The sequence below is a fragment of the Pelophylax lessonae genome, assembly GCF_965119305.1.
Source record: "Pelophylax lessonae genome assembly, chromosome: 8".
NCBI lineage: Eukaryota > Metazoa > Chordata > Amphibia > Anura > Ranidae > Pelophylax > Pelophylax lessonae.
In genome coordinates, this window is record NC_138775.1 from 225,893,104 (window position 1) to 225,920,505 (window position 27,402).

The window sequence follows — 27,402 nt, forward strand, 5'->3', positions numbered from 1 at the left end:
CCTCCTGCCGCCAACTTCCAGTCAGGGATGTTAGGGAAAAAAGGAGAGTCTGGATAGTGTAGCACTGTTTTCCAATAGGTTTATTCCATAAAAACAGTTGAGCCAGTTACATAGTCCCAATAAAAGCATATAATGTAAAAGGTTCCAAAGGAAATCAGGGTAAAATGGCATAAAACGCCGTCACTGTATGTGAGCTACAGTGTGGAAAGCAGCACTTCTGGGTTGCGTTCCACCGGGCTCAAGTGACGTCACGACGTGCATTCCAATGAACGCATTTCGTCATTGGCTAGACGTCTTCAGAGGTGGAGCTACACATCCATAGAGCCTTTAAATACCGCCCCATACTATTACGGCCGGAAGTATGACATACGATCCACGATACCATGGCATCCTTTTATATGTACCAATACATTGCCAACATATATGTGTAGTTATTTCATACCTGATAGTTATACCCATATAAATATAAAATGTTTCCAAATATATTATATATATAACCACTTATTTCCCCAATATAATAACAATAATTTTCATAAATACATACATCAATGTTAATAGCAATGTTAAAAATGAATTTCTCTATCGCTCATTGACAGACGCAGTGGCGTACCAATGGGGGGGGCGGGGGGGCGGGCCGCCCCGGGTGCCACGCTCTGGGGGGTGTCAGCCGGTGTCCTGAGTGTTCAGACAGATCCCGCAGTGTGAAGGCAGCTGCAGTGGCAGCTCCTTCAGTCCGTGCTGCTAGGGGGGGGGGGGGGGGCTGCGGAGCCGCGCGGGAATATGGGGGCGGAGCCTCGGCGGGAATATGGGGGCGGAGCCGCGGCGGGAATAAGGAGGCGGGGCCTTGGCGGGAAGAAGGGGGCGGAGCCTCGGCGGGAAGAAGGTGAGTGCCCATTGCCCAGGTGTGTGTGCTGCATAGGAGGGGGATGGGGCTGCTGCATATAGAGGAGTTCATCTTTCTCTATTCTTCCTGCAGCTGCCTGCTGAATAACTGATTCTCCTCCTCTCCCTCCTGCAGGAAGAATAGGGAAAGATCAATTCATCTATATGCAGCTGCCCCATCCCCCTCCTATACAACTTCTTTTGCTGGCCCCCCTCCAGTGCTCCTAATCTCCCCCCCTCGGTGCTCTTAGCCCCCAGCCCAGTGCACTAGACCCCCCCCCTGTTCTTTAGCCCCCCCCCATGCTCTTCAGCTCCCCACAGTGCTTTCTCCCGCCCCCCAAGTGCTCCCTGTCCCCCCCAGTGCTCTCCACCCCCCTGGTTTTCCCTGCCCACCCCCCCAAGTGCTCCCTGTACCCCCCCAGTGCTCTCCACCCTCCTGATTTTCCCTGCCCACCCCCCCAAGTGCTACCTGTCCCCCCCCAGTGCTCTCCACCCCCCTGGTTTTCCCTGCTCGCTCCCCAAGTGCTCCCTGTCCCCCCCCCCGTGCTCTCCACCCCCTGCACCTTCCAACCCCCCTACAATGCTTTCCAAACCCCCTCTTAATTCTCTCCAGCCCCCCCACCGTGCCCTTCAGCTCCTCCAGTGCTCCCTGCTTCGTCTGTGCTCTCCGGCCCCCCTAGTGCTCTTCTATCATGTCCTATGCAGTCTCTGACCATCTCTTGTATCACGTCCTCAGTCTCTGACTATCTCCTGTATCATGTCTGCAGTCTCTGACCATCTCTTGTATCACGTCCTCAGTCTCTGACTATCTCCTGTATCATGTCTGCAGTCTCTGACCATCTCCTGTATCATGTCTGCAGTCTCTGACCATCTCCTGTATCATGTCTGCAGTCTCTGACTATCTCCTGTATCATGTCTGCAGTCTCTGACCATCTCCTGTATCATGTCTGCAGTCTCTGACCATCTCCTGTATCATGTCTGCAGTCTCTGACCATCTCCTGTACCATGTCTGCAGTCTCTGACCATCTCCTGTATCATGTCTTCAGTCTCTGACCATCTCCTGTATCATGTCTGCAGTCTCTGACCATCTCCTGTATCATGTCTGCAGTGTCTGACCATCTACTGTATCATGTCCTCAGTCTCTGACCATCTCCTGTATCATGTCTGCAGTCTCTGACCATCTCCTGTATCATGTCTGCAGTGTCTGACCATCTACTGTATCCTGTCTGCAGTCTCTGACCATCTACTGTATCCTGTCTGCAGTCTCTGACCATCTCCTGTATCATGTCCGCAGTCTCTGACCATCTCTTGTATCACGTCCTCAGTCTCTGACCATCTACTGTATCATGTCCTCAGTCTCTGACTATCTCCTATATCATGTCTGCAGTCTCTGACCATCTCCTGTATCATGTCTGCAGTCTCTGACCATCTCCTGTATCATGTCCTCAGTCTCTGACCATCTTCTGTATCATGTCTGCAGTCTCTGCCCAACTTCTGTATCATGTCTGCAGTCTCTGACCATCTCCTGTATTACGGCTGCAGTCTCTGACCATCTACTGTATCATGTCCTCAGTCTCTGACCATCTACTGTATCATGTCCTCAGTCTCTGACCATCTACTGTATCATGTCTGCAGTCTCTGAGCATCTCCTGTATCATGTCTGCAGTCTCTGACCATCTGTTGTATTATGTCTGCAGTCTCTGAGCATCTCCTGTATCATGTCTGCAGTCTCTGACCATCTACTGTATCATGTCTGCAGTCTCTGACCATCTCTTGTATCATGTCTGCAGTCTCTGACCATCACTTGTATCACGTCTGCAGTCTCTGACCATCTCCTGTATCATGTCCTGAGTCTCTGACCATCTACTGTATCATGTCTGCAGTCTCTGACCATCTCTTGTATCACGTCTGTAGTCTCTGACCATCTACTATATCATGTCCTCAGTCTCTGACCATCTACTGTATCATGTCCTCAGTCTCTGACCATCTCCTGTACCATGTCTGCAGTCTCTGACCATCTCCTGTATCATGTCTTCAGTCTCTGACCATCTCCTGTATCATGTCTGCAGTCTCTGACCATCTACTGTATCATGTCTGCAGTGTCTGACCATCTACTGTATCATGTCCTCAGTCTCTGACCATCTCCTGTATCCTGTCTGCAGTCTCTGACCATCTACTGTATCCTGTCTGCAGTCTCTGACCATCTCCTGTATCATGTCCGCAGTCTCTGACCATCTCTTGTATCACGTCCTCAGTCTCTGACCATCTACTGTATCATGTCCTCAGTCTCTGACTATCTCCTATATCATGTCTGCAGTCTCTGACCATCTCCTGTATCATGTCTGCAGTCTCTGACCATCTCCTGTATCATGTCCTCAGTCTCTGACCATCTTCTGTATCATGTCTGCAGTCTCTGCCCAACTTCTGTATCATGTCTGCAGTCTCTGACCATCTCCTGTATTACGGCTGCAGTCTCTGACCATCTACTGTATCATGTCCTCAGTCTCTGACCATCTACTGTATCATGTCCTCAGTCTCTGACCATCTACTGTATCATGTCTGCAGTCTCTGAGCATCTCCTGTATCATGTCTGCAGTCTCTGACCATCTGTTGTATTATGTCTGCAGTCTCTGAGCATCTCCTGTATCAGGTCTGCAGTCTCTGACCATCTACTGTATCATGTCTGCAGTCTCTGACCATCTCTTGTATCATGTCTGCAGTCTCTGACCATCACTTGTATCACGTCTGCAGTCTCTGACCATCTCCTGTATCATGTCCTGAGTCTCTGACCATCTACTGTATCATGTCTGCAGTCTCTGACCATCTCTTGTATCACGTCTGTAGTCTCTGACCATCTACTGTATCATGTCCTCAGTCTCTGACCATCTACTGTATCATGTCCTCAGTCTCTGACCATCTCTTGTATCATGTCCTCAGTCTCTGACCATCTCTTGTATCATGTCCTCAGTCTCTGACCATCTGCTGTATCATGTCCTCAGTCTCTGACCATCTCTTGTATCATGTCCTCAGTCTCTGACCATCTCTTGTATCATGTTTGCAGTCTCTGACCATCTCCTGTATCATGTCCTCAGTCTCTGACCATCTCTTGTATCATGTCCTCAGTCTCTGACCATCTCTTGTATCATGTCTGCAGGCTCTGACCATCTCCTGTATCATGTCCTCAGTCTCTGACCATCTCTTGTATCATGTCTGCAGGCTCTGACCATCTCCTGTATCATGTCCTCAGTCACTGACCATCTCCTGTATCATGTCTGCAGTCTCTGACCATCTCCTGTATCATGTCTGCAGTCTCTGAATATCTCCTTTAGCAAGTCTCCAATCTCTTACTCAAACTTAAACACATTGCTAATAATATTAGCTATCTATTTATGCTGAAGGTAGGACTGTGCAGGGGAGGCAGAGAGGGCAAAAGGGGGAACTGTGATTAGAGAGACGGAGGGCAGACCGCAAGGGGCACTGTGATGGGGGGGCTGTGAAATTTGTGCAAAACATATTCTTGAACACATTACAATTTTTTGTGGGTGTTTTTACATTTTAAAGTTGGGGGGGGGGGGGGGGGGGTGCCAGATATAGGATCCGCCCCGGGTGCCAAATGCTCTAGGTACGCCACTGGACAGACGTAGTCTTCTTGATTCTCAAGAGCTGGGTTATGTTGTCTCCGCAGGAGTAGGACTAGGCAGAATGACAAAACGTTCTGGCTCCACCCTAGGGGGCAGTCCCTGAGGGTATATCCTCCCTCTCTCTGCTACAGGGAATCAGTTTTTTTCTGTCTAGTCAGGAGTAAGGACCTAAGTTCCTTGCTGGGATCTTTTGGTCCTGGCAAGACTTTTTTTCTTTAAGAAAAAGACTTTTTTTAGGTAGTTTTCTCCAGTGTTTTTTTCCTGTGAGATCTTCAAGCAAAAATGCCGGACTGGGCGACACTTGTGGTCACCCCAGCCGGCCTACGAGCGCGTGCAGACCATGGCATTGCGCTTGGTCGGCCGCGACATATTCAAGTAAGTATGCGGGGCCGGGCGACGGGCTGGATGTTGAGATCCAGTGGTTACCCCCGTTTCTGCCTAAAAGCGCGTGCAGACCAGTGCGCTGAGTCGGCCGCGACGGAGTCCCAGTAAGGGGACTGACTTTGCGAGTTAAAAGCTCGCTTGGACGCCAGGGCCAGAGAGTCGAGGCGTCCACAAACCCCCACCCCGGTGGAGAGGGTATTGTGAAGAGAGGGTGCCTGTCGGTTCGGTATGGTGAGTAAACGTTCCCTTTTTTCCTCATTTATGAGGCAGTATATATTATGGGCCCCTCCATATACGGTCAGTATATATCTGATACTTACAAGTCCCCCTTGTAATACAGCATGTGTTTGTGGAAAGTGGACTTGGTTCAAGAGCTAACACTCTACCCAGCAGACTGTAACATTACAGCAGACATAGGAGGTATAATCCTACCTTATGTGCAGTGTATCTCTGTGGATCCATATGTCACCTCTCAGCAGAGTGCAGGTGGATGTGCTGGGAAGACGATATCGGCGGTCCGCCGCCATTTTGCCGTAGACCGAATGCATATATGTCCTCAGGTCACGCCGGCCGCCATGTTTTCGGAGTCTTATGTCTCTTCTATGGGGGCGGCCATGTTTTGTGAGCCCAGCTTCCTCGTGGAGGGCTGGGAACGCCGGAAGGCGTACACAGGGGGCGGAGCCACGCCTTCTGCCCGGGAAAAAGCAAACAGCTCCTTCCAGTCTGTGTAAGACAGACGCTGGCTGCAGTTTGTTGGAAACTGCACTGCATCGGTTGGTGAGCCTTGGGGGTCCCTCTCTCTCTCTCTGGGATCGAGAAGCAGGTACTCTGAGGGGCGCTATTGCGCTAGGGGGAGACACAAAAAAAAAAAAAAAAAGTTTTTTTGTTTTTGCTGGCAAAAGTGTCCTGTATTAACATGGACCCTGCCACTCATGTATCTCCTCCGGATCCCCTCGAGGGGTCTGCGGGATCCTCCAGCACCCCATTGACAATTGAATCTTTGTCAGCTATTATGGAAACTTTTGTGTCCCGGGTGGAAGTGGCTTGTCAGGGACAGGGCGCAAGAAAGCGACCCCCGCCTAACCCCTTATTATCTGAAACCTCGGATTCAGACTCTGAGCCTATTTCTGCAGTTGCAGGTACTTCATCTGGTATTGGTGTCTCGGGTCCTGTCTCTTCAGACAGTGAGGAGGATGTTTCGGCATCCGCCATAGCCCGAGAGGAAGCGTTGGTAAACGCACTCATTGTATCTGTTCAAGAGACTTTAAGGTTACAGGGTATTCCATCAGAAATAGCTGAAACTGAGATCCCCTTTGGGACTAAAAAGCGCATCAAAGTAGCAAAGGTTTTTCCATTGCCCAAATGTTTTGGCAATCCAATCGATGAAGAATGGCGTCTGCCAAAACGCACTTTTAATATTTCTAAACGCATTGACAGGCGTTATCCGTTTGAGGAAACCCTTATTAAGAAATGGACAGAACCACCTGTGGTGGATTCACCTATTGCTAGATTGAATAAAGCCACGGTTATTCCTTTAGAAGACGCTCCGTCTTTTAAAGATCCAGTGGATCGCAAGATAGAAGCTATGTCTCGCACCATGTTTTCCTTGATTGGATCAGCTTTCAGACCAATAATTGCTATTGGTCTGGTTTCGCAGGCTGTAACTGAATGGACCAAGTGGTTACGCCGGGACCTAGAAGAGGTCCCTCAGGCGGTATCAGATTTGTTGGAACAAATGATACAGGGGTTACAGTTTGTATGTGATGCGGCGTTAGACGCCACTCCATTAATGGCGCGAGCATCAGTCTCAGCAGTGGTTCTCAGGCGTACACTGTGGCTAAAAGGTTGGTTAGCCGACCAAGGTTCCAAAAAAGCATTGGCTAATATCCCCTTTTCAGGAGAGCGTCTATTTGGAGCCAACTTAGATGAGATCATTAAGGATCTCACCGGTGGAAAAAGCACCTTTTTACCGCAAAATTTTAAAGGTAGAGGAACTCGTCAAAGACGAGGGCCTTCTTTTTCTGCTCACAAGAGGTTTTTTCGTCCAGCGGGTGAAAAAACTAAGTCCTCCAAAGCTCCTGCAGGAGGCGTCAGGGGTCGTTGGTCGGGCAAGCAAAAGCCCGCCCCCTCCAGACCTGAAGATAAACCATCCAAAGCCTGAAGGTGCGCCCCCACCCATAACTGGGGTGGGGGGACGTCTTCGCCGGTTCCCGGATCCATGGCTTTCCAGAATCCCGGACAAATGGGTTTGCGAAGTCATAAAGTCAGGGTACAAGATCGAGTTTCGATCTCTCCCACCGGCGCGATTCTTCGCTTCCAATATCCGACTATCTCCGGATCGTCTAGAAGATCTGCGGAGAGCAGTCACAGATCTACTACAACAAGGAGTGGTAGTCCACGTTCCTTGGACAGAACGGTTTCAAGGGTTTTATTCAAACCTGTTTACAATACCCAGGAAAGAGGGCAAAGTGCGTCCAATTCTGGACTTAAGAGCGCTCAATTTTTTCATCAACATAAGAAGATTCAGAATGGAGTCCATTCGCACGGTAGCAGCCTTCCTGCATCCAGGGGATGTCCTAGCGTCCATAGACATCAAGGACGCCTATCTTCACATTCCCATTTTCGCAGGACATCAGCGTTTTCTACGCTTTTCCGTAGAGGAGAACCACTATCAGTTTGTGGCGTTACCTTTCGGTCTCGCCACGGCTCCGCGGGTCTTCACAAAGGTGTTGGCCCCAATGTTGGCACTTCTGCGCCAAAGAGGTATATCGATTCTAGGTTACCTAGACGATCTTCTGCTTCATGCAGAGTCTCCTCAGACCCTGCTACAAAACATAGAAATTACTATGATTTCTTTACAGGAATTCGGGTGGCTGGTGAACCAGCAAAAGTCATTTCTGGTTCCCACCCAGAGGCTCGAATATCTGGGTCTAATTCTAGACACAGTCAGGACGAGAGTTTTCCTTCCGGTAGGGAAACTTCGAAAGATTCAATCAGCAGTCCAGTTGTTACTGTCCAACAGCTGGTCTTTCCTTCGGACGTGCATGAGGGTTCTGGGGTTGATGGTGGCTTCATTCGAAGCAGTCCCATTTGCCCAGTCCCATACCCGAATTCTTCAGCAAGAGATTCTTCTCAGATGGAATCGGAATCCGGAATCCCTGGACAATCAGATACGATTGAGCAAACAGACCAGAGAGTCTCTGGTTTGGTGGCTTCGGTCTCCAATGCTCAGCCAGGGAAAGTCCTTTCTGCCAATATATTGGACGATAGTGACCACGGATGCCAGTCTATCCGGATGGGGAGGAATTCTTGGTCAGTTATCTGTCCAGGGACTTTGGTCCCCGGAAGAATCCAGATTACCGATAAATGTATTGGAACTGAGAGCGATCAGACTTTGTCTGATTCACTGGACCGAGCAGCTCCAGGGCAGCCCGGTTCGGATCCAGTCGGACAATGCCACGGCCGTGGCTTATGTCAATCATCAGGGGGGCACCAAGAGTGTCCGAGCGGCCAAAGAAGTGGCTTGCATTCTTCGCTGGGCGGAACGATTTGTTCCAGCAATCTCTGCGGTGTTCATTCCGGGGGTGGAGAATTGGCAGGCAGATTATCTCAGCCGTCAGACCCTGGATCAGGGGGAATGGTCCCTCCATCCAGACGTTTTCCACCAGTTGTGCCTACGGTGGGGCACCCCGGATGTGGATCTGTTGGCATCACGATTCAACAGGAAAGTTCAGAGATTCGTGGCTCGCTCCCGCGATCCTCTAGCAGAAACCGCAGACGCACTGATCGCCCCGTGGGGGCAATACCAGCTAATGTATGCCTTCCCTCCTCTCGCGTTACTGCCAAGACTTCTTCGCAGGGTAGAGGAGGAAGGAATCCCAGTAATCCTGGTAGCTCCGGACTGGCCTCGTCGAGCTTGGTACGCCGACATGGTCAGACTGGTGGCGGACGTCCCGTGGAGACTTCCTCTCAGAGAGGATCTACTGTCTCAGGGACCGATCTTCCATCCTGCTTTACGATCGCTGGCTTTAACGGCCTGGCTATTGAGACCCAGGTGCTGAAGGACAAAGGTTTGTCAGCTTCAGTTATTCCTACTCTAGTTGAAGCAAGGAAAGCGACTTCCAGAAAGATTTATCATCGCACATGGAAGTCCTACATTGCATGGTGTGAACCTTTGGGGTTCCGTCCTCGGTCTTATTCGATTAGTCGAATATTGGCTTTTCTGCAACAAGGGGTTGAGCAGAAACTGGCCTTGAGTACTATCAAGGGTCAGGTCTCAGCATTAGCCATCTTCTTTCAGAAGCCTTTGGCTACTCATTCCTTGGTGCGGAATTTCATCCACGGGGTGCGACATCTGGCTCCGCCAGTGCACGCGCCGTTACCCCCCTGGGATCTTAATTTAGTGTTGTCGGTTCTTCAGAAACCTCCCTTTGAAGATATTAGGGAGATTCCTCTACCCACGTTGTCCCAGAAGGTGGCCTTCTTGGTGGCTATTACTTCTGCACGCAGGGTGTCAGAGCTGGCCGCATTATCTTGTCATTCACCATATCTGGTGGTTCATAGAGATAAGGTGGTTCTTCGTCCGAATCCATCCTTCCTACCAAAAGTGGTTTCAGAATTTCATCTGAATGAAGAAATTGTATTACCTTCCCTGTGTCCTAAGCCCAGTCATCCTCGGGAATTTGCTTTGCACTCCTTGGATGTGGTCCGGGCGATCAGGGTATACTTGAAAACGACAGACTCGTTTCGCAAGACGGATTCACTTTTTGTGATCCCAGATGGACCCAAAAAGGGGTTGCCTGCATCTGCCGCGACCATTTCCAGATGGATCAGACAGACGGTAGTGCAGGCTTATTCTATTAAGGGTCGGGAGCCCCCGTTCCCTGTTAAGGCGCACTCCACTCGGGCACTTAGTGCGTCATGGGCCTTTCGCCATCAGGCGTCAGTGGTCCAGGTGTGCAAGGCGGCTACCTGGTCGTCGGTGCATACCTTCTCTAAACATTATAAAGTTGATGTAATGGCATCGTCTGATGCCTCATTTGGCCGCAAGGTTTTGCAGGCCGCAATTTGAGGAGACCAGTGGTCTACCTCGAGGGTTTTTTTCCGTTGGAAAATTTTTTCTTTTAGTCTCATTCTTTGTTTATAATGAGCCTTTAAAACTTCTAGTTTGGCACCGGTTGGGCCTTCTAGATTGGATTTGATTTTGTCAATCCCACCCCTCATTTGTGGCACTGCTTCTGGATGTCCCAGCTCTTGAGAATCAAGAAGACTACGTCTGTCAATGAGCGATAGAGAAAAATGGATTTTTGTAAGAACTTACCGTAAAATCCTTTTCTCTTAAGCTCATTGACAGACGTAGTACCCGCCCCTCTATCATTGAGTTGGGTTGGGTTAAATTCTCTGTACTGCTTTAAACAGAACTGATTCCCTGTAGCAGAGAGAGGGAGGATATACCCTCAGGGACTGCCCCCTAGGGTGGAGCCAGAACGTTTTGTCATTCTGCCTAGTCCTACTCCTGCGGAGACAACATAACCCAGCTCTTGAGAATCAAGAAGACTACGTCTGTCAATGAGCTTAAGAGAAAAGGATTTTACGGTAAGTTCTTACAAAAATCCATTTATTTTATTATACTTAAATTAAAATTATTAATGTAGGATTGCATATTTTATTTATAAATTTAATAGTTTAAAATTTATTAAATTATTATATAATTTGGCTAAATGGCCCACAAGGGTCTGATGTATTTGCAGATGTGCTGGGTATGCTGCTGGGTCACTGATGCCATATCCAAGAAGCATCTAACTTGCTTGACCTTTGAGGGAGACAGTCTTTGGTCCTGCACCTGACACAATGACTAGCAGTGCTACAGGAGGCCAGAGCATTCTTCTGCCTCGAAATAGGGGGTCTATGGAGAATAAGCCTGAATCTTTCAGCCTTTATCTATTTCTGCAGTAGGTGCCCTCAGAGCCTGACTCCCACTTGACCCTCAGGCTTAAAGTAAGAGGTTAGCTAACACCATCTGAAATGCCTTCTGTATGAAAGTGTTCCCGTACTTCAAGAGGGAGTCCGATTGTGTCTTGGTTGATCCTTAGGTAGTTTCCCTTTCCAGCATTTAGATGCTGAGTGCCCCCTTTTGCCCACAAGCTAATCTTGTGACTCTGCTTCCCCCTTTTTCATGTTGCTTGCATTGTCCCAGAGTATGACATGCACTTTATTCAAAGGAATGTGCCACTGGTCAAGTATAGCTTTAATTGCAGCCAAAATGGTATCGCTGGTGTGTGAACCCTGAAAGTTTTTAGCGTGAAGCATTGCACCGTGCGGTGTACAGCTCGTGTCCAACCAGTGGACTGTTAAACTTAAAAGCAACATTGGACACACATCAGAGCTCCATATTTCTGTAGTAAAGCTCATAGCCTTTATATCTTTAATCTCTTTTGAGACAGTCTCAGAAAAATACTTGCGTGATGGAAGAGAGTACCTCGGCTCCAAGTGTTCCAGTAGGCGACGGAAGCCCCTCATCTTCAACAACTGACATTGGTTGAGCATCTAAAACAGTGAATTCCAAAACTTTGTGTTATTGCTAATGCTTTCATACTTTCCATCGGAAACTTTTTCACGTCGTTGACATGCATCCTGCAAAGTTTGTTGCTGCTGGGCTGTATAGTCCGCTCCTTTTTGTTTTGTTAAGCTGCAGGAATTCAGCGTACTCGTTAGCGTGGTGTTTCTGGATGTGCTTGATTAAATTGGTAGTATTGAACTTCGCAGTTATACCACCTCCCCTCGAAACATTTACTTTGCAGACATTGCAAACAGCTGTAGAACTAGTTGGCGTGGCAATCGTGTAATATCTCCACACAGCTGACTCTTTGGCGCGCTCCATACCCGACACACACGTGAGGCTGATTAATGATGTAGGTTCTGCACCGATGAGACCCCGGATCGTCCCATGGATCTGTTAATTTTACCGATCCAGATCCAGCTATTTTGTCAATATCGTGGCCGATATCCGATCCTAATATCAGATCGGTGCATCCCTAGTCTCAGCGCAGATGCTGCAATGCTTGCCCTGTGGTGTGAACTGGCCCTTAGTGAAAATATCGACGACTTTAGCCCTCCCACTTTGGATACCTAAAGGTGTATTAACCACTTCTGGACCGGGCCTACTTCTGACACTTTGAAATCTGTTTTTTTTTTTTGCTAGAAAATTACTTAGAACTCCCAAACATTATATATATAATATATATTTTTTTTTTTTTTTTTTTTTTTTTTTAGCAGAGACCCTAGTGAATAAAATAAAGATTGTTATTATTGCAATATTTATTCACACCGTATTTGCGCAGCGGTCTTCCAAACGCAATTTCTTTTGGAAAGAAATTCACTTTTTTGAATTAAAAAAAAAAATAAGAAAACAGTAAAGCTACCCCAACTATAATGTGAAAGCTAACGTTACGCCGAGTAAATAGATACCCAACATGTCATGCTTCAAAATTGCACACGCTCGTGAAATGGCGACATACATTGGTACTTAAAAATCCCCATAGGCGTCACTTTACAAAAATGTCTGCAGGTTACCAGCTTAGAGTTACAGAGGAGTTCTAAGGCTCAAATTATTGCTCTCACTCGAACGATCGCGGCAATACCTCACGTGTGGTTTGAACACCGTTTACATATGTGGGCAGGACTTGCGTATGCGCTCGTTTCTGCACGCAAGGTAACCGGGGGCAGGGCGCTCTAATTTTTTTTTCCTATTTTATCTATTTTTTATTTTTACAGTTTTTAAGAGAAAAAAAATTTTTGATCGTTTTTATTATTTTACGTCGCTCTGGTCCTCCAAGGCCATAGAGTCGAGTGAGGACCATCTTGCCCGTAGTACCATCAAAGTACCGACATAAAACTGCGGCGGGCGGTCCAGAACTAGCTAAACCAAAAAGTAAACCTTTATTATATTGCAGTTTTAGCTTACCAATTCTTCGATGTGATGGCTGCATTTGTTTTCTTTTTCAGGCTTTCTTTTCACCTTGTGATCCTGCTAGCAAGTCTGTTTTTCAACAGAACAAGCTGTCCTGCAAATGTAGCAGTTAGAGGGTTGAGACAAATCATTTACCATTGACGGGTGCTTATAGTGGTCATCCATTTTTTATTTATGTATACCTTTTTATCCTAGAACAAAAAATGGTTTCTGTAAGGCCTTAAAATGTGTTAGCTGGAGTTAGGCTTCAGTTTTTTAGTGTATCTAAATCTGCTGGTACATCTAGCACTTCCCTCCCCCAAGACTGACCATGCTGCTGTCCAAGGGTGTCTCTGTTGCTCCTCTAGCCAGAGTGTAGGCACTTTAATATAAGAAGTGTGTTACTGGCCAGATCATGGGGAAAACAGAGGGGAAAAACCTAACAAAAAAAATGCAGCAGCCACCTCTTATGATTGGTAAGCTGCAATATATAAAATTTTTCTTTTGGGGTTTAATACCGCTTTTAAAGGGCTCTAAATTATCTAATCAGTGTAATTTTGTAAAAGAGAAGTATGGGGTTAAAAAAAAAAACTTGCTCTCCTAGGTGGATTCAGCATTGTTCTGATGCTACATCTGTCACCTGCTGGCTTTGCACTGTGATCAAACACGGCTAACCACTCAGTTCCCCCTCCTGCTCTTTGCTTGCCCCCCCAGCGCTCACTGGATCACTGAACTGTGAAGGGGGCGGGAGTGGCTGGCTCAGTCTCCTAGTGGCATGCTGAGAGGCTGGGCCAGCTGCTGGTCCAAACATCTGGGTGGATCCCAACTATAACGTCGGAATCAATCCAGAGCATGGACCGGCTAAGTGTCCTCAGCCGACAGCAGACTTTAGCCTACTTTCGGCTGTAAATCATTTCACCATCGTCCATTGACAGACGCAGACCATTGGGTTATGCTCCTCCAAACAGGAATAGGACACTACGCAGGAAAAAGCTTTGCCACGCCTATGGGGCTGTCCCTGCAGGCATAACTCCACACACTCTGCTACGTCTTCCAGTTTGTTTCTGCCAAGTTTAGACACTATTGAAGGCCAGGAAGTCGACTTCCAGGAAGATCTACCATCATACATGGGATTTCATGGTGTGAATCACTGAATGTGCACCCTCGCTGGTTTTCAGTAGCTAGGGTTTTGGCCTTTCTGCAAAAAGTGGTTGAACAGTGTTTGGCTTTGGGCACTATCAAAGGTCAAATGTCGGCTTTGGCTATATATTTCCGACGCCCATTAGCTACGCATGCCTTGATTTGAACTTCATTCAGGGAGTGTGCCATATGGCTCCCCAAGGCGATCCCCGCTATCTCCGTGGGATCTGAATTTGGGTGAGCTCCAGTTGTTTCTGGTTGAGCTCCATGTTACCTGGTTGGCTAAGTTTAGCCTTTTGGGTAAGTACGTTCTTTTTTGGCGTTTTTTCCATCCCCTCATGCATATACTGCTTTGGGACATCCCAATGGTCTAAGAAGCTATGGAGCTGCGTCTGTCAATGGACGATAGAGAAAACTGGATTTTTGTACTTACTGTAAATCCATTTCTCGGAAGTCCAATTACAGATGCAGCACCGGGTTTTTATCTTCAAAACACTGCTTGCAACTAAACTGGAAGCTGTAGCAGAATGTGTAGGGTTATGCCTGCAGGGACAGCCTCATAGGCGTGGTAAAGCTTTTTCCTGCCTAGTGTCCTATTCCTGATGGGAGGAGCATAACCCAATGGTCTAAGGAAATATGGAGCTGCTTCTGTCATTGGACTTCAGAGAAAAGGATTTTACAGTAAGTACAAAAATCCAGTTTTTACTGAATTGGCAAAATCAATGAAAACAATACACTCCTATGTAGCTGCTATCTTATCCCAGCAGCTCTTACCATGACCATACTGCTACTTAAATTTATTTTAAAAAAGGTCCTATTCTAAAGCACAGCAGTGAACTTTGCAAATGTGCTTGTGTCTAAAAGGAACAGAGCCCTATTAACATGAATTGAAGCAGGGCAAAAAAGTGGGAGGATATCCTGTAACCTGTCAGTGCCTGAACAAGGAGCAAAATTGCGTCCCTCTAGTGGCAAATCAGCAAATCTGTTTAAAACCAAAATTGTACGCCGTAACAAATTATTATTTTACAGGATTTATATATATCCTACTTTTGTTTGTTTTAATCTATGGGGGGGCTTGTATATGAATGATGAAACTCCTGAGTTACACATGCAACAATGGGCAGGTATCCTGCTACTGTTTACCAGGAGGCTGTGAGAGGTGGGAAACATCCTTATAATAAAGGGTTATCTTTATTTTTTTTTATTTTATTTTACATTTATTTAAAATTTCCTCCTGTTTTGCATCAGGTGAAGACACCAGTCTCTGAGGCAAGAAAGACGCCAGTGACACAAACATCTAGTCCTAGCACCAACACCCAGTTCATACCTATCCACCATCCTGGAGCCTTCCCACCCTTGCCTAGCCGACCTGGTCAGTTCATGTGCTGTGAATATTTTTTTTTGGCTATGCAGCCTACAAGCTCTCCCGATATTCACCTATGTACATTTCCCCTTTTCAGGTTTTCCTCCTCCTGCCTATGTCATCCCACCACCTGTGGCATTCACCATGAGTTCTGGCTATACCTTTCCTCCTGGGGTCAATGTTCCAGGATCCTTTTTGCAACCTTCATCTCATTCAGCTGCTGGAAACCAGGGTCCTCCTGGGAAGCAGTCCCACATTCCTTACAGTCAGCAGCGTCCATCAGGACCAGGGTCAGGAAACCAAGGAACACTTGGAAATCAGTCACAAACACAAGCTCAATCCAATTCTCCTACTCAGCCCAGCAATCAAACTGCAGCACAGCTACAGATTCAAGTAATGGCACAGCAGCAGCAACAGCAGCAGTCTCCTACTAAACCAATACAAGCACTGGGCAAGAACCTACATCACCCCAATCTTCAGCAGGTATTTATTTAAATGTAATCGATATGGTAGCTGTTGCATATCTAAAGGGTAATATAAATGACAACCAAGGGTTGTACTGTACTTTGATTTTTCTTTTTTTAATCTACAGTAAAACCTTGGTTTGCGAGCATAATTTGTTCTGGAAACATGCTTGTAATCCAAAGCACTCTTGTATTAAAGCACATTTTCCCATAAGAAATAATGTGAACTCGTTCAACAACCTTTTTTTTTTCCATAAGTGCTTCAGTTTATAGTCTATATACAAAGCTTATAGCAACGTGATTACAACGTTGTGTAACCATAAAATGTCACAAATGGCAGCCTCCACAAGGGGATTAGAGGCAAAATCCAGCAGGAGCTACAGAGTTTAAAAGAGAAGAGAGGCGCCTCTAAGTGTAGCAATATGGTTACATACAACATTTAGCAACTCGTGGAGCGCAGCATGGAAGGGATCACATTGATGGCAGTGTGCGGAGGATGTGGACACCTTTACCCCAGATGCCTGCATACTTGCATCAACATACATCAACCATGTGAGTTGCTAAATATGGCGCCTCTCTTCTCTTATACTCAGTTGTGACCTAATGCTTCTTGTAACATGATGTGACATGATTGCTTGTTTATCAAGTCAACATTTATTTAAAAAATTTGCTTTTCTTGCAAATCGCTCTCACAACCAAGTTACTCTCAATTCAAGGTTTTACTGCATTAATTTTATTTTTTCCTAGGTAAACCTAAGATTAATGTTCATGAGCTTTACCTACCTTGCCTTTTTACGTTTTAAGAGTAATGTGCAAATAACTAATTCATGAAGTTGAGTGGAAGGGTAGTGCACTTTTGGCTTGCTTACCTTTAAGTTGAGGTGTGCCCCATGCTGGCGCTAGCTCTCTGCATTTCAGCTTGCAGTTCTGTAAATAGCCATTGTCGCAATTGGGCATCCAACTGTCGGTGTCGCCATCACTTCGTAATTTAGTAGTATGCCATTAAGAAGACTTGAATTTGTCCATCTAAAATTATTTATTAAAAAAAATGATCTGAGACCTCTTCATATTTGTGTGTGTGTGTGTATATATAGAAATATTAGGGATGCACCTATACCAGTTTTTTAAGACCAAGTACTAATGCCGATACTTTTCCCAGAGTACTCCCCGATACCAATTACTGATACTTATTTTTAGTGTCCTGTAACTCAAACGACATTATGAAACAAAAGAATGGTGATTGGACCCGCGCTTAGGAATAATTGTGATTCCACAATATGTGATCTATTTATAGTGAAATAAATTAATAAAATTATGAAATAAATGAAATAGTGAGCTACTGATGGAAAGAAAGTAGTCCCTTAAAATGGTATACAATATATACATCAGCACTGCTACCTTATATATACTGCAATAAAGTGCTCCGTGCTATGCAAATATAATCACTAAACCCTGTGTATATAAAATTGTGTACCAACCTCATATATTGTGCATATGTATCAATCCTCCAGGTATTGCACTAAGGTATCAATTCTTAATGTGCAAAAAAGCATTATAGAGGTAGATGCATAAATATAAAGTACAGCAAGGAAATTAATATTTTCATATACAAAAAAAAGTGCCAAGCAAAAAAAAGATGTTTATAGTCCTTCTAGTCTGTACTGACAATATAATAAACAAAGTGCCAAGTGAAACAAAGTCACTAATCTGAAGTGGGGTAGATTTATGCAAAGTGAAACAAAGTCCTTAAGAGCCCATTCAGACAGGGGCGACACGACTTGCTGGGGTGACCTGTGAAGTTGCGGTGCACAGCGACATATAATTGAAGTCAATGCAAGTCGCCTCCAGGTTGCCCCAAAGTAGTACAGGACCCTTTTTCTAAGTCGAAGCGACTTGTGTCGCTCCTATTAGAACGGGTCCTGTACTACTCTATGGCGAGCGACCGACCGCGACTTGTCGTGCTAGTGTGAATAGACCCTAATACAATAATAATTAAGAAGTGCAGTCGATTATTGAACGTGCTCAAGCTGTGCAAAAAATCGCAGATCTTTCTGCTCCCCTCTTGTGTCCCCACTCACCGGACAACTAGAAGGGATGAGCTCAATAACAAAACCAGCAAATATGTAAAGTATCTGTATAGTTATTCCTGATGTAACTCCGGGTCTCCTGGGCTGCAGAACCTCTTTACACCAATGGCTTCCATAAAAGGTGAAAACATGAAAGAGAACGCTCCAGAAGAACATTTGGCTAAAGTTACCTTTTTTAAAGCTTCTATAAAATAAAACTCTCTCTCTTTACTAGATATTTTGTCAAAGTATTTAGCAGTGTGTATGAAGCTTGCTACTTACCACAGCACTACTTCTAGTTAGTAGTGCTTTATACTAGTTTTTCTAATGCTGCCCAAACTCCTGGCAATTTGGTAGTTTTGCATCAACTTTTGATTGAATATAAAACTGCATGCAGTTGAATGTTTGTTTTCCTCTTGCATTAAGTCTTTTTAATTCTTAGTACCCACAGGCGGCAGACTCTTCCAAGCAGCTATGGAACAATCCTCAAGTCTCCAACTCACTGGGAAAACTAATGCCACCAACCATGAAGCAGAACTACTTCATGGATGGCCGTTTGCCCACTGAGCCTATGAGCATGCTGGAGCAGTGCCTGCAACACCAGGTCATGCAGCAGCCACTGGAGAAGAAGGTGAAGCCTTTCCCAATGGATACGTATACCCAGAGCTCTGCCGAAATGAAGATTTCAGACTTCTACTGGGGGGACCAAAGTTCTTACAGTCTAAATGACAACCGAAGCCTCCTGGCACAGCAGTCTGTTAATAACCAAAGGAGCCAACGCCAGCCTACTGGCTATCGTACAGGCCAGGATGCAGTGACTAGATTGCCGTTTGAGGTAAGAAATGTGTACAAGTCTGTAAAAACTTTCATGATCCATCAACCTCCTTACTGCCATCCACCTTCTTGACTTTTTTCTCTTTTTTTTTTTTTTTCTTTCCTGCTTATGGCTGGGAATTTGCCTTGATTTCACTTCATTGCCTACATGCACAGATCAGGGTTTGCAATGCAAGGGCAAGACTGTCACACACTCAGAGCATGTTTTTCTTGCTGATTTGCTTAAACAATTCAAAATAATTTCATAATGACAGATTAGGATTTACACCAAAGTATGTGGAATGCTCTGCAAATGATTGAGCTTAGGTGTTTCCATTTCCAACAGACAGTGTCATACATCCAACTTTTTTGGGAAGGTCCTTTTTTTGTTTCAGGTTGACTGTGCCCATGTGCACAAAGCCAGGTCCCTTGAGAGGTTTGGTGTAGAGAAATTAGATGAACTTTATAGAGTCCTGACTTTAGGGTTATGTCATCCCTGAAGAGTATTAATGTCCATGGTTTTGAAATGGGATGTTAACAAGCTCATATACACTATATTGTCAAAAGTATTGGGACACCTGCCTTTACACGCACAAGAGCACAAAGCAAGGTCCATAAAGACCTGGATGAGCGAGTTTGGGTTGGAGGAACTTGACTGGCCTGCACCTCAATCTCGATAGAATACCTTTTGAGATGAATTAAAGCTGAGACACATCCGTGCCTGACCTCACAAATGCGCTTCTGGAGGAATGGTCAAACATTCCCATAGGCACACTCCTAAGCCTTTTGGGCAGCCTTCCCAGAAGAGTTGAGCTGTCCTCTCCAGGAGAAGACCATGATTATTGCAAGCGGCTAAATCAGCCGCTAGCGATAATCGTATGTGAAATCCGGCAGGCTGGTTGTACCCAGGTTGATTGATAGATCAACTAGGTAAATTCAGCCTGCCCATACAAGATTCAAATCTCAGCTGTTTCCTGCTGAATCGGCTAGATTTGAACCGTCTATGGCCAGCCTAAGGCTGGATACGCATTGTTTCGTGTGCACTGCAGGGCATATGGTAACTAACACACACACACACACACGTGAATGGGGCCCATAGTTTTCTTTTACACCAAACAGTGGTGCATACATATAAACCAGCCACATGAGAGAGAATGGAATTTCTAGTTGTAAAACGGCAATACCCATGCAATTTGCTGTATGAAAACAGGCAAATTTAAATGGGCTCTTTAATCATTTAGGCAAACACCTCCTTTATACTACAGGACTTTTATTCTAAGACCCTGGGTTATTTGCAGCTACCTTTCCGGTGATTGAACACTGGCAAAACAATTGCTAGGCCATACCCTGAACACACCATATAACCCCCAACCACTCCTTGTGGTGTCCTTGGATAAGGGACCTCTTCTCTGGACAATTTTACTTTTCACTTTTGTTCATTGACAGACACAGCTCTTCATCTTCTTGGCCGTAGGGTTAAACTGTCCCCTACAGGAGTAGGACACTAGGAAGAGAAAAAGCTTGAACACGCCTATGGGGCAGTCCCTGGGGGTGAACTCCCACTTCCTGCTATAGGGTATTCAGTTTTTTTCTGCCTAGTCAAGAGTAAGGACCTAGTTTCTTGCTGCGATCTCTGGTTCTAGCAATTTTTTATTTTTTCGTGGAATTTTTTCCTCTTATTATTATTTTGTTTCTGTGAGAGCTACAATCAAGTGCTGGCCTGGGCGACAAACTGGAAATTATAGATCCGCGCTAGGTCAGCCGCGACATAGCCCCTATGGACGGGGACTGGCCTGCAAGTTAAACGTCTCGTGAGGGCGCAAACTAACTGGCTTCGACCTGAGTCGCAGCGTTTCCTTCTGGCCGACAGCACCCACAGTATGATGGAGTGGTGTCCTTTCCGGAGAGGTGCCCACCCTGTTCCTGGTGTGGTAAGTAGCTGTCCCCCTGCCACCTCTGGAGAGTTTTGAGGCGGGGTGGGCCCCCAAGTTCCCATCCTACCCCCTCCCCAGCCCCTCTACAATTTCTGTCACTGCGGGTCTTTGGGCTCCCTCCCTCCCCCCCCCCCCCTTGTTTTTTTTGCGGGGTCCGATAGGTGGTCCATTGTGGGCCCATGGCCGGCGTCCCCTTTGCGGGATCACAGTCGGTGGCCTCCCCTGATTGTTTTTCGGGGTGAGCTTAGTATATAGCGACCCTACTGGGTCTGCGTCTATGCACACCTGAGTGCTCGGATAGTGAGGATGATTCCAATGCTACTCTAGCCACGCTTAAATAGGCTCTAGCGGATGCAATGTTTGTGTCAGTGCGTGAAACTTTAACAATGGAGGTTGCGGCTGATGCTGAGTCAGAGGCACTGGTTCCTTTTGGCACTCACAGGCCCTCCAAAGTGGCAAGGGTGTTTCTCTTTCCACTTACCTTGACAACATTGCCACAGAACAGTGGGGTTGTCCAAAATGCAGTGGTGGCTAAGCGTTTATCCTTATGAGGAATAACTGCGTTACAGGTGGCTGGTTTCATCTGTAGTGGACTCGCCAGTTTCCAGGTCAAATTGAGCTACCTGCATTTCGGTTGAGTAGTCCCTGGCCTTTACAGGTCCAGCTAATAGGGGGGGCGGAGGCTCTGGCTCTCTCCATATGTGGCTGATTCGGCAATTAGGCTGGTAATTACTATTGCTCTGGTGTGGCAAACTCTGACCGAGTGGGCTAAGCTTTTACGCCGGGACCTGGAGGAGTAGCAGATCCCCCCAGCCTTGGTGGAGCTGGCAAATCAGTTTGTCTAAGGGATACAGTTTGTCTGCGTCGACTCTTTGGATGCCGCTCCCCTGCTTTCTATACTGTCTTTCTCATCAGTGGTCCCCCGACGCATTATCTAGCTTAAATGCTGGTCTGCGGACCAAGCGTCTAAGAAGGCCCTGTGTCTGATCTTTTGTTTTTCATTGGTGGGGGTATCGCTTGTTTGGAGCTTCCTTGGATGACATCATCAAGGGCCTCACATGGGGAAAGAGTACTCTTCTTCTTCAGGTTTCCAGGGGTAAAGAGTCCTGTCGGAGACGGGGACTCTCCTTTTCGGCTTACAAGCAACTTTTTTGTCCCTCAGGGTCTCGAGACAAGGGATCCAAGCCCTTTCGGGCCTCAGCTGGGGGTTCCAAAAACTCCTGGTTGGGTAAACCACGAGCAGGTGCTGCCAGACCTGCGGACAAAAATTCCTCCGCGTGAAGGGGCGCCCTTACCCGTATCAGGGGTGGGGGGACGTTGTCGTTGCTTTTTGGATACGTGGACCTCCCTGATCCAGGACAAGTGGGTCCACTAAGTCATTCAATGCTCCTGCTACAAGATCAAGTTTTCATCATATCCTCCGGAAAGGTTCTTCCCTTCCAACCTGCACTTATCCCCAGATTGCTTTAAGGATCTCTATGGGGCGGTGCAAGATTTGTTATTTTCAAGGGGTGATTGTTCTGGCTCCAAAGTCGCAATGTTTTCAAGATTTTTACTCAAACCTGTTTACAGTTCCCAGGGAGGAGGCCAAGGTGCTCCCAATACTGGACGTTAAACCGCTCTGTGTGGGTTCAAAAGTTCCGCGTAGAGTCTATGCGCACGGTGGTGGCATCCCTACATCAGCAAGATTCCGTCGCCTCCATCGACAACAAGGATGCTTACCTTCACATCCCAATATTTGTTGCCCATCAGCGTTTCCTCTGCTTTGCCCTGGGTGAGGAGCATTATCAATTTGTGGCGTTGCCCTTTGGTCTGGCTTCTGCTCCTCAGGTCTTCACGAAGGTGTTGGCCCCGAGTTTAGCATTACTGCGTTAGTGGGGGATCACGGTACTGGGGTACCTGGGCGATCTGCTTTTACGGACAGAGTCTTCGTCCGCCTTGTTGGCCAACTTGGAGGGTCATGTTCCTCCTATCCCTGTAAAGGTACACTCTACTCTGTGCTTAGTGCCTCCTGGGCATTCCGTCCGGCATCAGTGATGCAGGTTTGCAGGCGGCTACCTGGTCGTCTGTACACACATTCACAAAGTTTTATAAAGAGGATTTGTTGACATCTGTGGATGCTTCTTTTGGCCGCAAAGTTTTGCAGGCTGCTGTTTAGAGGACTTGTCCTGTTTGAGGGTGTTTTTTCAGGTGAGCTCCAGTTGTTGACAGTTGAGCTCCAAGTTACCTGGTTGGCTAGGTTTAGCTTTAGGGAAGTTTGTTTTTTCTGCTGTTCCCACCCCTCATGTTTGACCCTGCTTTGGGACATCCCTACGGTCAAGAAGATGAAGAGCTGTGTCCATCAATGAACGAAAGTGAAAATGGGATTTTTGTCTTACCGGAATATCCATTTCTCTGATATTCATTGACAGACACAGCAACCGCCCCTCTATGGAGTTGGGTTTTTTTCCTCCTGACACTGCTTGTTACAAAACTGAATATCTATAGCAGGAAGTGGGAGCATACCCCCAGGGACTACCCCATAGGCATGTTCAAGCTTTTTCCCTGCCTAGTGTCCTACTCCTGTAGGGGGCAGTATAACCCTACAGTCAAGAAGATGAAGATCTGTGTCCGTCAGTGAACATCAGAGAAATGGATTTTACGTTAATACAAAAATCCCATTTTTCTAACCATTGAGTTTTTTTCACTGAAGCTTCTATCAACCTGACTTCTTACTGCCCTAGGTGATCTAGAAGTTTCTGGATTGGTTACCCTTAATGTGTATCTTGGGGACCATACCCAGACCACACTGTGTGAAGCTAGTCTTTTAACTTTGCTTCAGGCTCTAAACCCTGCGGTAGGTGTTCACTTTGGCACTCAGTAAAACATGTGCAGTTAGCCGCAGGGTGCTGTATAGGTCCAGGGCTGTGGTCCATTTCTATGTTTTTCAGGCCCTGAAGACCCGTTCGGGGTATGCCCACTGTGATGATTGAAGCCTGGACCTACATTTCCATGTGTATTTACAACCTTTCGAACTAACACAATTGCAGTGCATAGTACATGCTGTTCTATAGACAGAATATTTAGGTGGTATTCACTTTATTGTGGCAACCCCTGCCATTTTGTCTTAACAGTTCTCAACGAGAGCAATTTAAACTTGGCAGTTTCTTTCCTCCTGTCCATACTTAATCTCAGAAATATGTGGTAAATGTGTTACGCCTCCTGAAAGATGCCTTCCTGTCTGCCTTTTCTACAGAAAACTCACATAGCTTGTTGCATTCCTGCTGCCATCTTCTACAGACGCAACCACTGGAACACAGTGGACGTTTGGGGTACAGTGGCTCCTATATGCAGACATGCACAGCCCCATTTATTCTGCACTCTTAGCTAGGAGTACCCCTATGGGGATCCTCAATTAGCAAATGCAGATGACAGGTGCAAGGGAGCTCTGCGATAAAGGGGTCTAATAGCATGCGTTTGGCTGGCAGCCTACAGAAAACTTTAACCACTGCTCAGAGCTCCCTTGTCTTGAAACAGTGTACTATCATGACACTGTTCCCTCTTAGGCAACCAAACTGTAAACTCCTTTGGTTTCCAGATGCCAGAAACTCATATGTCTTTTATTCGTCCTGATCCCGTTCAGGATTTAGAAGCCGAACTTGCTTTCCTTGAGGAAAGTATTGAAAACCATGATTTTTAAGCAGAGGTTACAGGGTATTTTCTCTCCTGTGGATTTTGAGGTACAAGTTGTGGCTGAAAACCAAATGCTGTATATTGTGGACTCCCAAATTAACCAGAGTCTGCTCAAAAAATGTTTTACCATACACGCACAGATGGATGATGCGCTTTATGAAGACTAGCCAGATCCTGAAAGGGTATTCATTCCTAATATTTTTTGCTGTAAATAATCCTATGGAAAAGGATTGTAAAAAGAATGTTCCAGTGGTGGATCTAGCCATTTCAGTTCTCAATAATAAACACTTTACAGTTCCTAATGGAGGATGTTTCCTCTTTTAAGGATTCTGTTGAAAGATGTCTGAAAGCCCTCTTAACCTTCTCACTGCCACCATCATGTCATACAGCTACAGCATCCAGGAATGGGTATAAATCTGTCAAGCTGGACAAGCCGATTGATCACCTTCACAAACTCCCCCGGTAAATTGCTGGCTGCTGTGGCTAGGGAAAAGTCTCACCATCAGGGATCTGCAGTAATAGAGATGAAAATATGATATGATGGAGAGGTTTTAAGGTTTTTATTTAAGCCCAATCATAGTTCCAAAACCAAATGGGGCCAAATACTGGACTAAAATCCCTAAACAGGTTTGTTTGTGTTCCAAAATTCTTGAATCAACAAGACCAGAGGAATTTCTGGCATCGGAAACATGACATTCTGACATTGAAAATGCCTATCTACAAACATCCATTTCCCCTCAAATTAACATTTTCTGCGTTTTTTCAATTTGTGGCACTACTTTTCGGCTCTCCTCAAAGGTGCTTGCCCTGCTTCTCATTCTTTGTGAACCATTCATGTCACAGTTTACCAAGATAACCTATCAACGTCCTGAAGACTATTCTGTTTTTTTTAAACCATTCGCTGGATAATTAACTTTCCAAATTCTGCTTTCCAGGCCTCACACCATCTAGGGCAGGGATTCCCAAACTACGGACCTGCAGCTGTTGCAGAACTACACATCCCGAGGCATTGTAAAACGCTGACATTCACATACATGACTAGGCATGATGGGAATTGTAGTCGAATCTTGGACAAAGTTTAAGCCAGAAATCCCCCCCCCCCCCCCCCCCAGGGAAAGTTGCTTCCCTAAGGTCCAACACCTGAACCCTCAGTTCAAAACACCACAATTCAATTTACTTTTGCATGATGGTAGTAGGCTTGATGGTAGGCAGTTTATTTTGCCCAGTTTCACTTCAAAACTCAATACAATGTAGAGGGGTCTTCAAACTATGGCCCTCCAGTTGTTCTGGAATTTAAATTTCCATCATGCCTGGTTATGTCTGTGAATGCCTCATGGGATGTGTAGTTCCGCAACAACTGGAGGGCCATAGTTGATCCCTGATATAGAGCAAACTTCTGGCCAGCCAGACAAAGCTCTCCCGACTTGGTTCTCTTAAGTTCTGCCCTAGGGTTGAGACATTCTTTACTTCACACATCCTGGAATGTGGTGACAACAGATGCCAGCCAATACTGGCTGGGGTGGAGTTTACAGTACCCTGTAACAGTTATACTGTTGACTGTCCAGGGGACCCAGACCCCACAAGATTTGAGTCTATCAACATTTTGGAACTGAGATCCAATTATATCTACAATACTGGACCTCCCTTCTGCAAGGTCACCCAGCTGAGGGCCAGTTGGACAAGGCCATGGCAGTGTGGCCTACATAAACCATCTGGGGGTCACCATTAGTGAAGCTGCCCTAAATGAAACAACTCTGATGCTCTCCTGGATGGAAACTCGCATCTTCGCTCTCTCAAGATGTCCACATCCCTAAAGTGGTCAGTTGACCGGCAGAGTTTCTAAGCCACCAATGCTTAGATCCAGGGGAGTGATCTCTGCACCTAGAAATCTTTAAAAATCTGTCAAAGGTGGTGAAAGCCAGATGTGTACATCCTGACCTCCAGGTTCAGCAACAATCTAAACAAATTTGTAGCCAAGACCAGGATTCTTGAGCCTATTCACTGTATGTTCTGGTGTTTCCTTGATCTCAAGTCAAGCTGATTTACTCCACTTTGAGGAGGATCCTGCTTTGGCTGCTGTGCAAGGTATAAGAAAGGGTTCTTGTAATTCTCATCACACTTAGTTGGCCCAGAAGAGTGTAGTACATACTTGGACTTGAAGCGGACAAGTCTTGGCCCCTTTCAAATAGACCAGACCTACTGTTCCCTGTGCTATTCTGCTTCTCAGTCGATGGCTTTAACAGTATTGCTGTTAAAACCTAAGCCCTCAAAAATAGGGGTATTTCTAAATGTTCCCAAAAAAAATTCTAGCTTTGTAAGATTTGCCATCATATATAGAAGGTTCAATTCACCTGGTGCAAGGGCAGTATGCAAAGTGCCAGAGAATATTGTCACTCATATTTTGACTTTTCTTCTTTCTTGTCTTGACCAGCATCTGGCCCTGAGTAACCTCAAGGGGCAGGTATATGCTTTATCCATTTTATTCCAGAAACCAAATGCCTTGCAATCCCTTCCCCAATTTGACCCGACCCACAGTTTATTGCCTGAGTAAGTCCTATGGTCAAAGAATACAAGCCCCATGTTGTCATGTACTGTACTATTAAGATAATAGGAATTTGTGTCTTCCTTTATAAATTCCTTATCTTGGAGTACAGTACAGAACACTGCACCCCACCAGTGGTCAGTCAAATGGTGTGCTCTGGGGGTGGCCCTAGCAATTTTCTTTCTTTTTTTTTTTTTTCTTTTTTTTGCAGGGAGCCCAGTTAGTTAAAGGTAACTGCATATAACCAATACACTAAGAATACAATTCTTGTACTATACTTACTATACTCCAAGAGAAGGAACTTGCAGGTAAGTCAAAATTCCAATTTTAATGTCTAATAAAAAAATAAAATGCAAGATGACTTGTATAAATTACTTGTATACTGGTCTTGTCTGGACTTGAACATCTTTATTTGATGCAGCTTGGTAACCTTGAACAGCTACCATATTAGAAACTAAGGATGATCCCAAGTTAGTGTATAGATAGTATACTTTATGGAGGTATGCTGTGCTGCCTTTTTCTTCTATCCACAGAATGTGCCCTTTCATCAATT

At 45.9% G+C, this 27,402-nt stretch overlaps 1 protein-coding gene across 4 annotated transcripts in view; it reads left to right on the forward strand.

Annotated features, from left to right (window-relative positions):
* The window catches only part of SMG7 (SMG7 nonsense mediated mRNA decay factor), a 130,093-nt gene that overhangs the window by 85,006 nt on the left and 17,685 nt on the right, over positions 1-27,402 (forward strand). For all 4 annotated transcript variants that reach the window (XM_082266017.1, XM_082266018.1, XM_082266019.1 and 1 more), the window contains exons 15-17: positions 15,244-15,367; positions 15,456-15,841; positions 18,331-18,723. In XM_082266017.1, the coding sequence (XP_082122143.1) occupies positions 15,244-15,367; positions 15,456-15,841; positions 18,331-18,723 (903 nt within the window). The remainder of the gene's footprint in view (positions 1-15,243; positions 15,368-15,455; positions 15,842-18,330; positions 18,724-27,402) is intronic.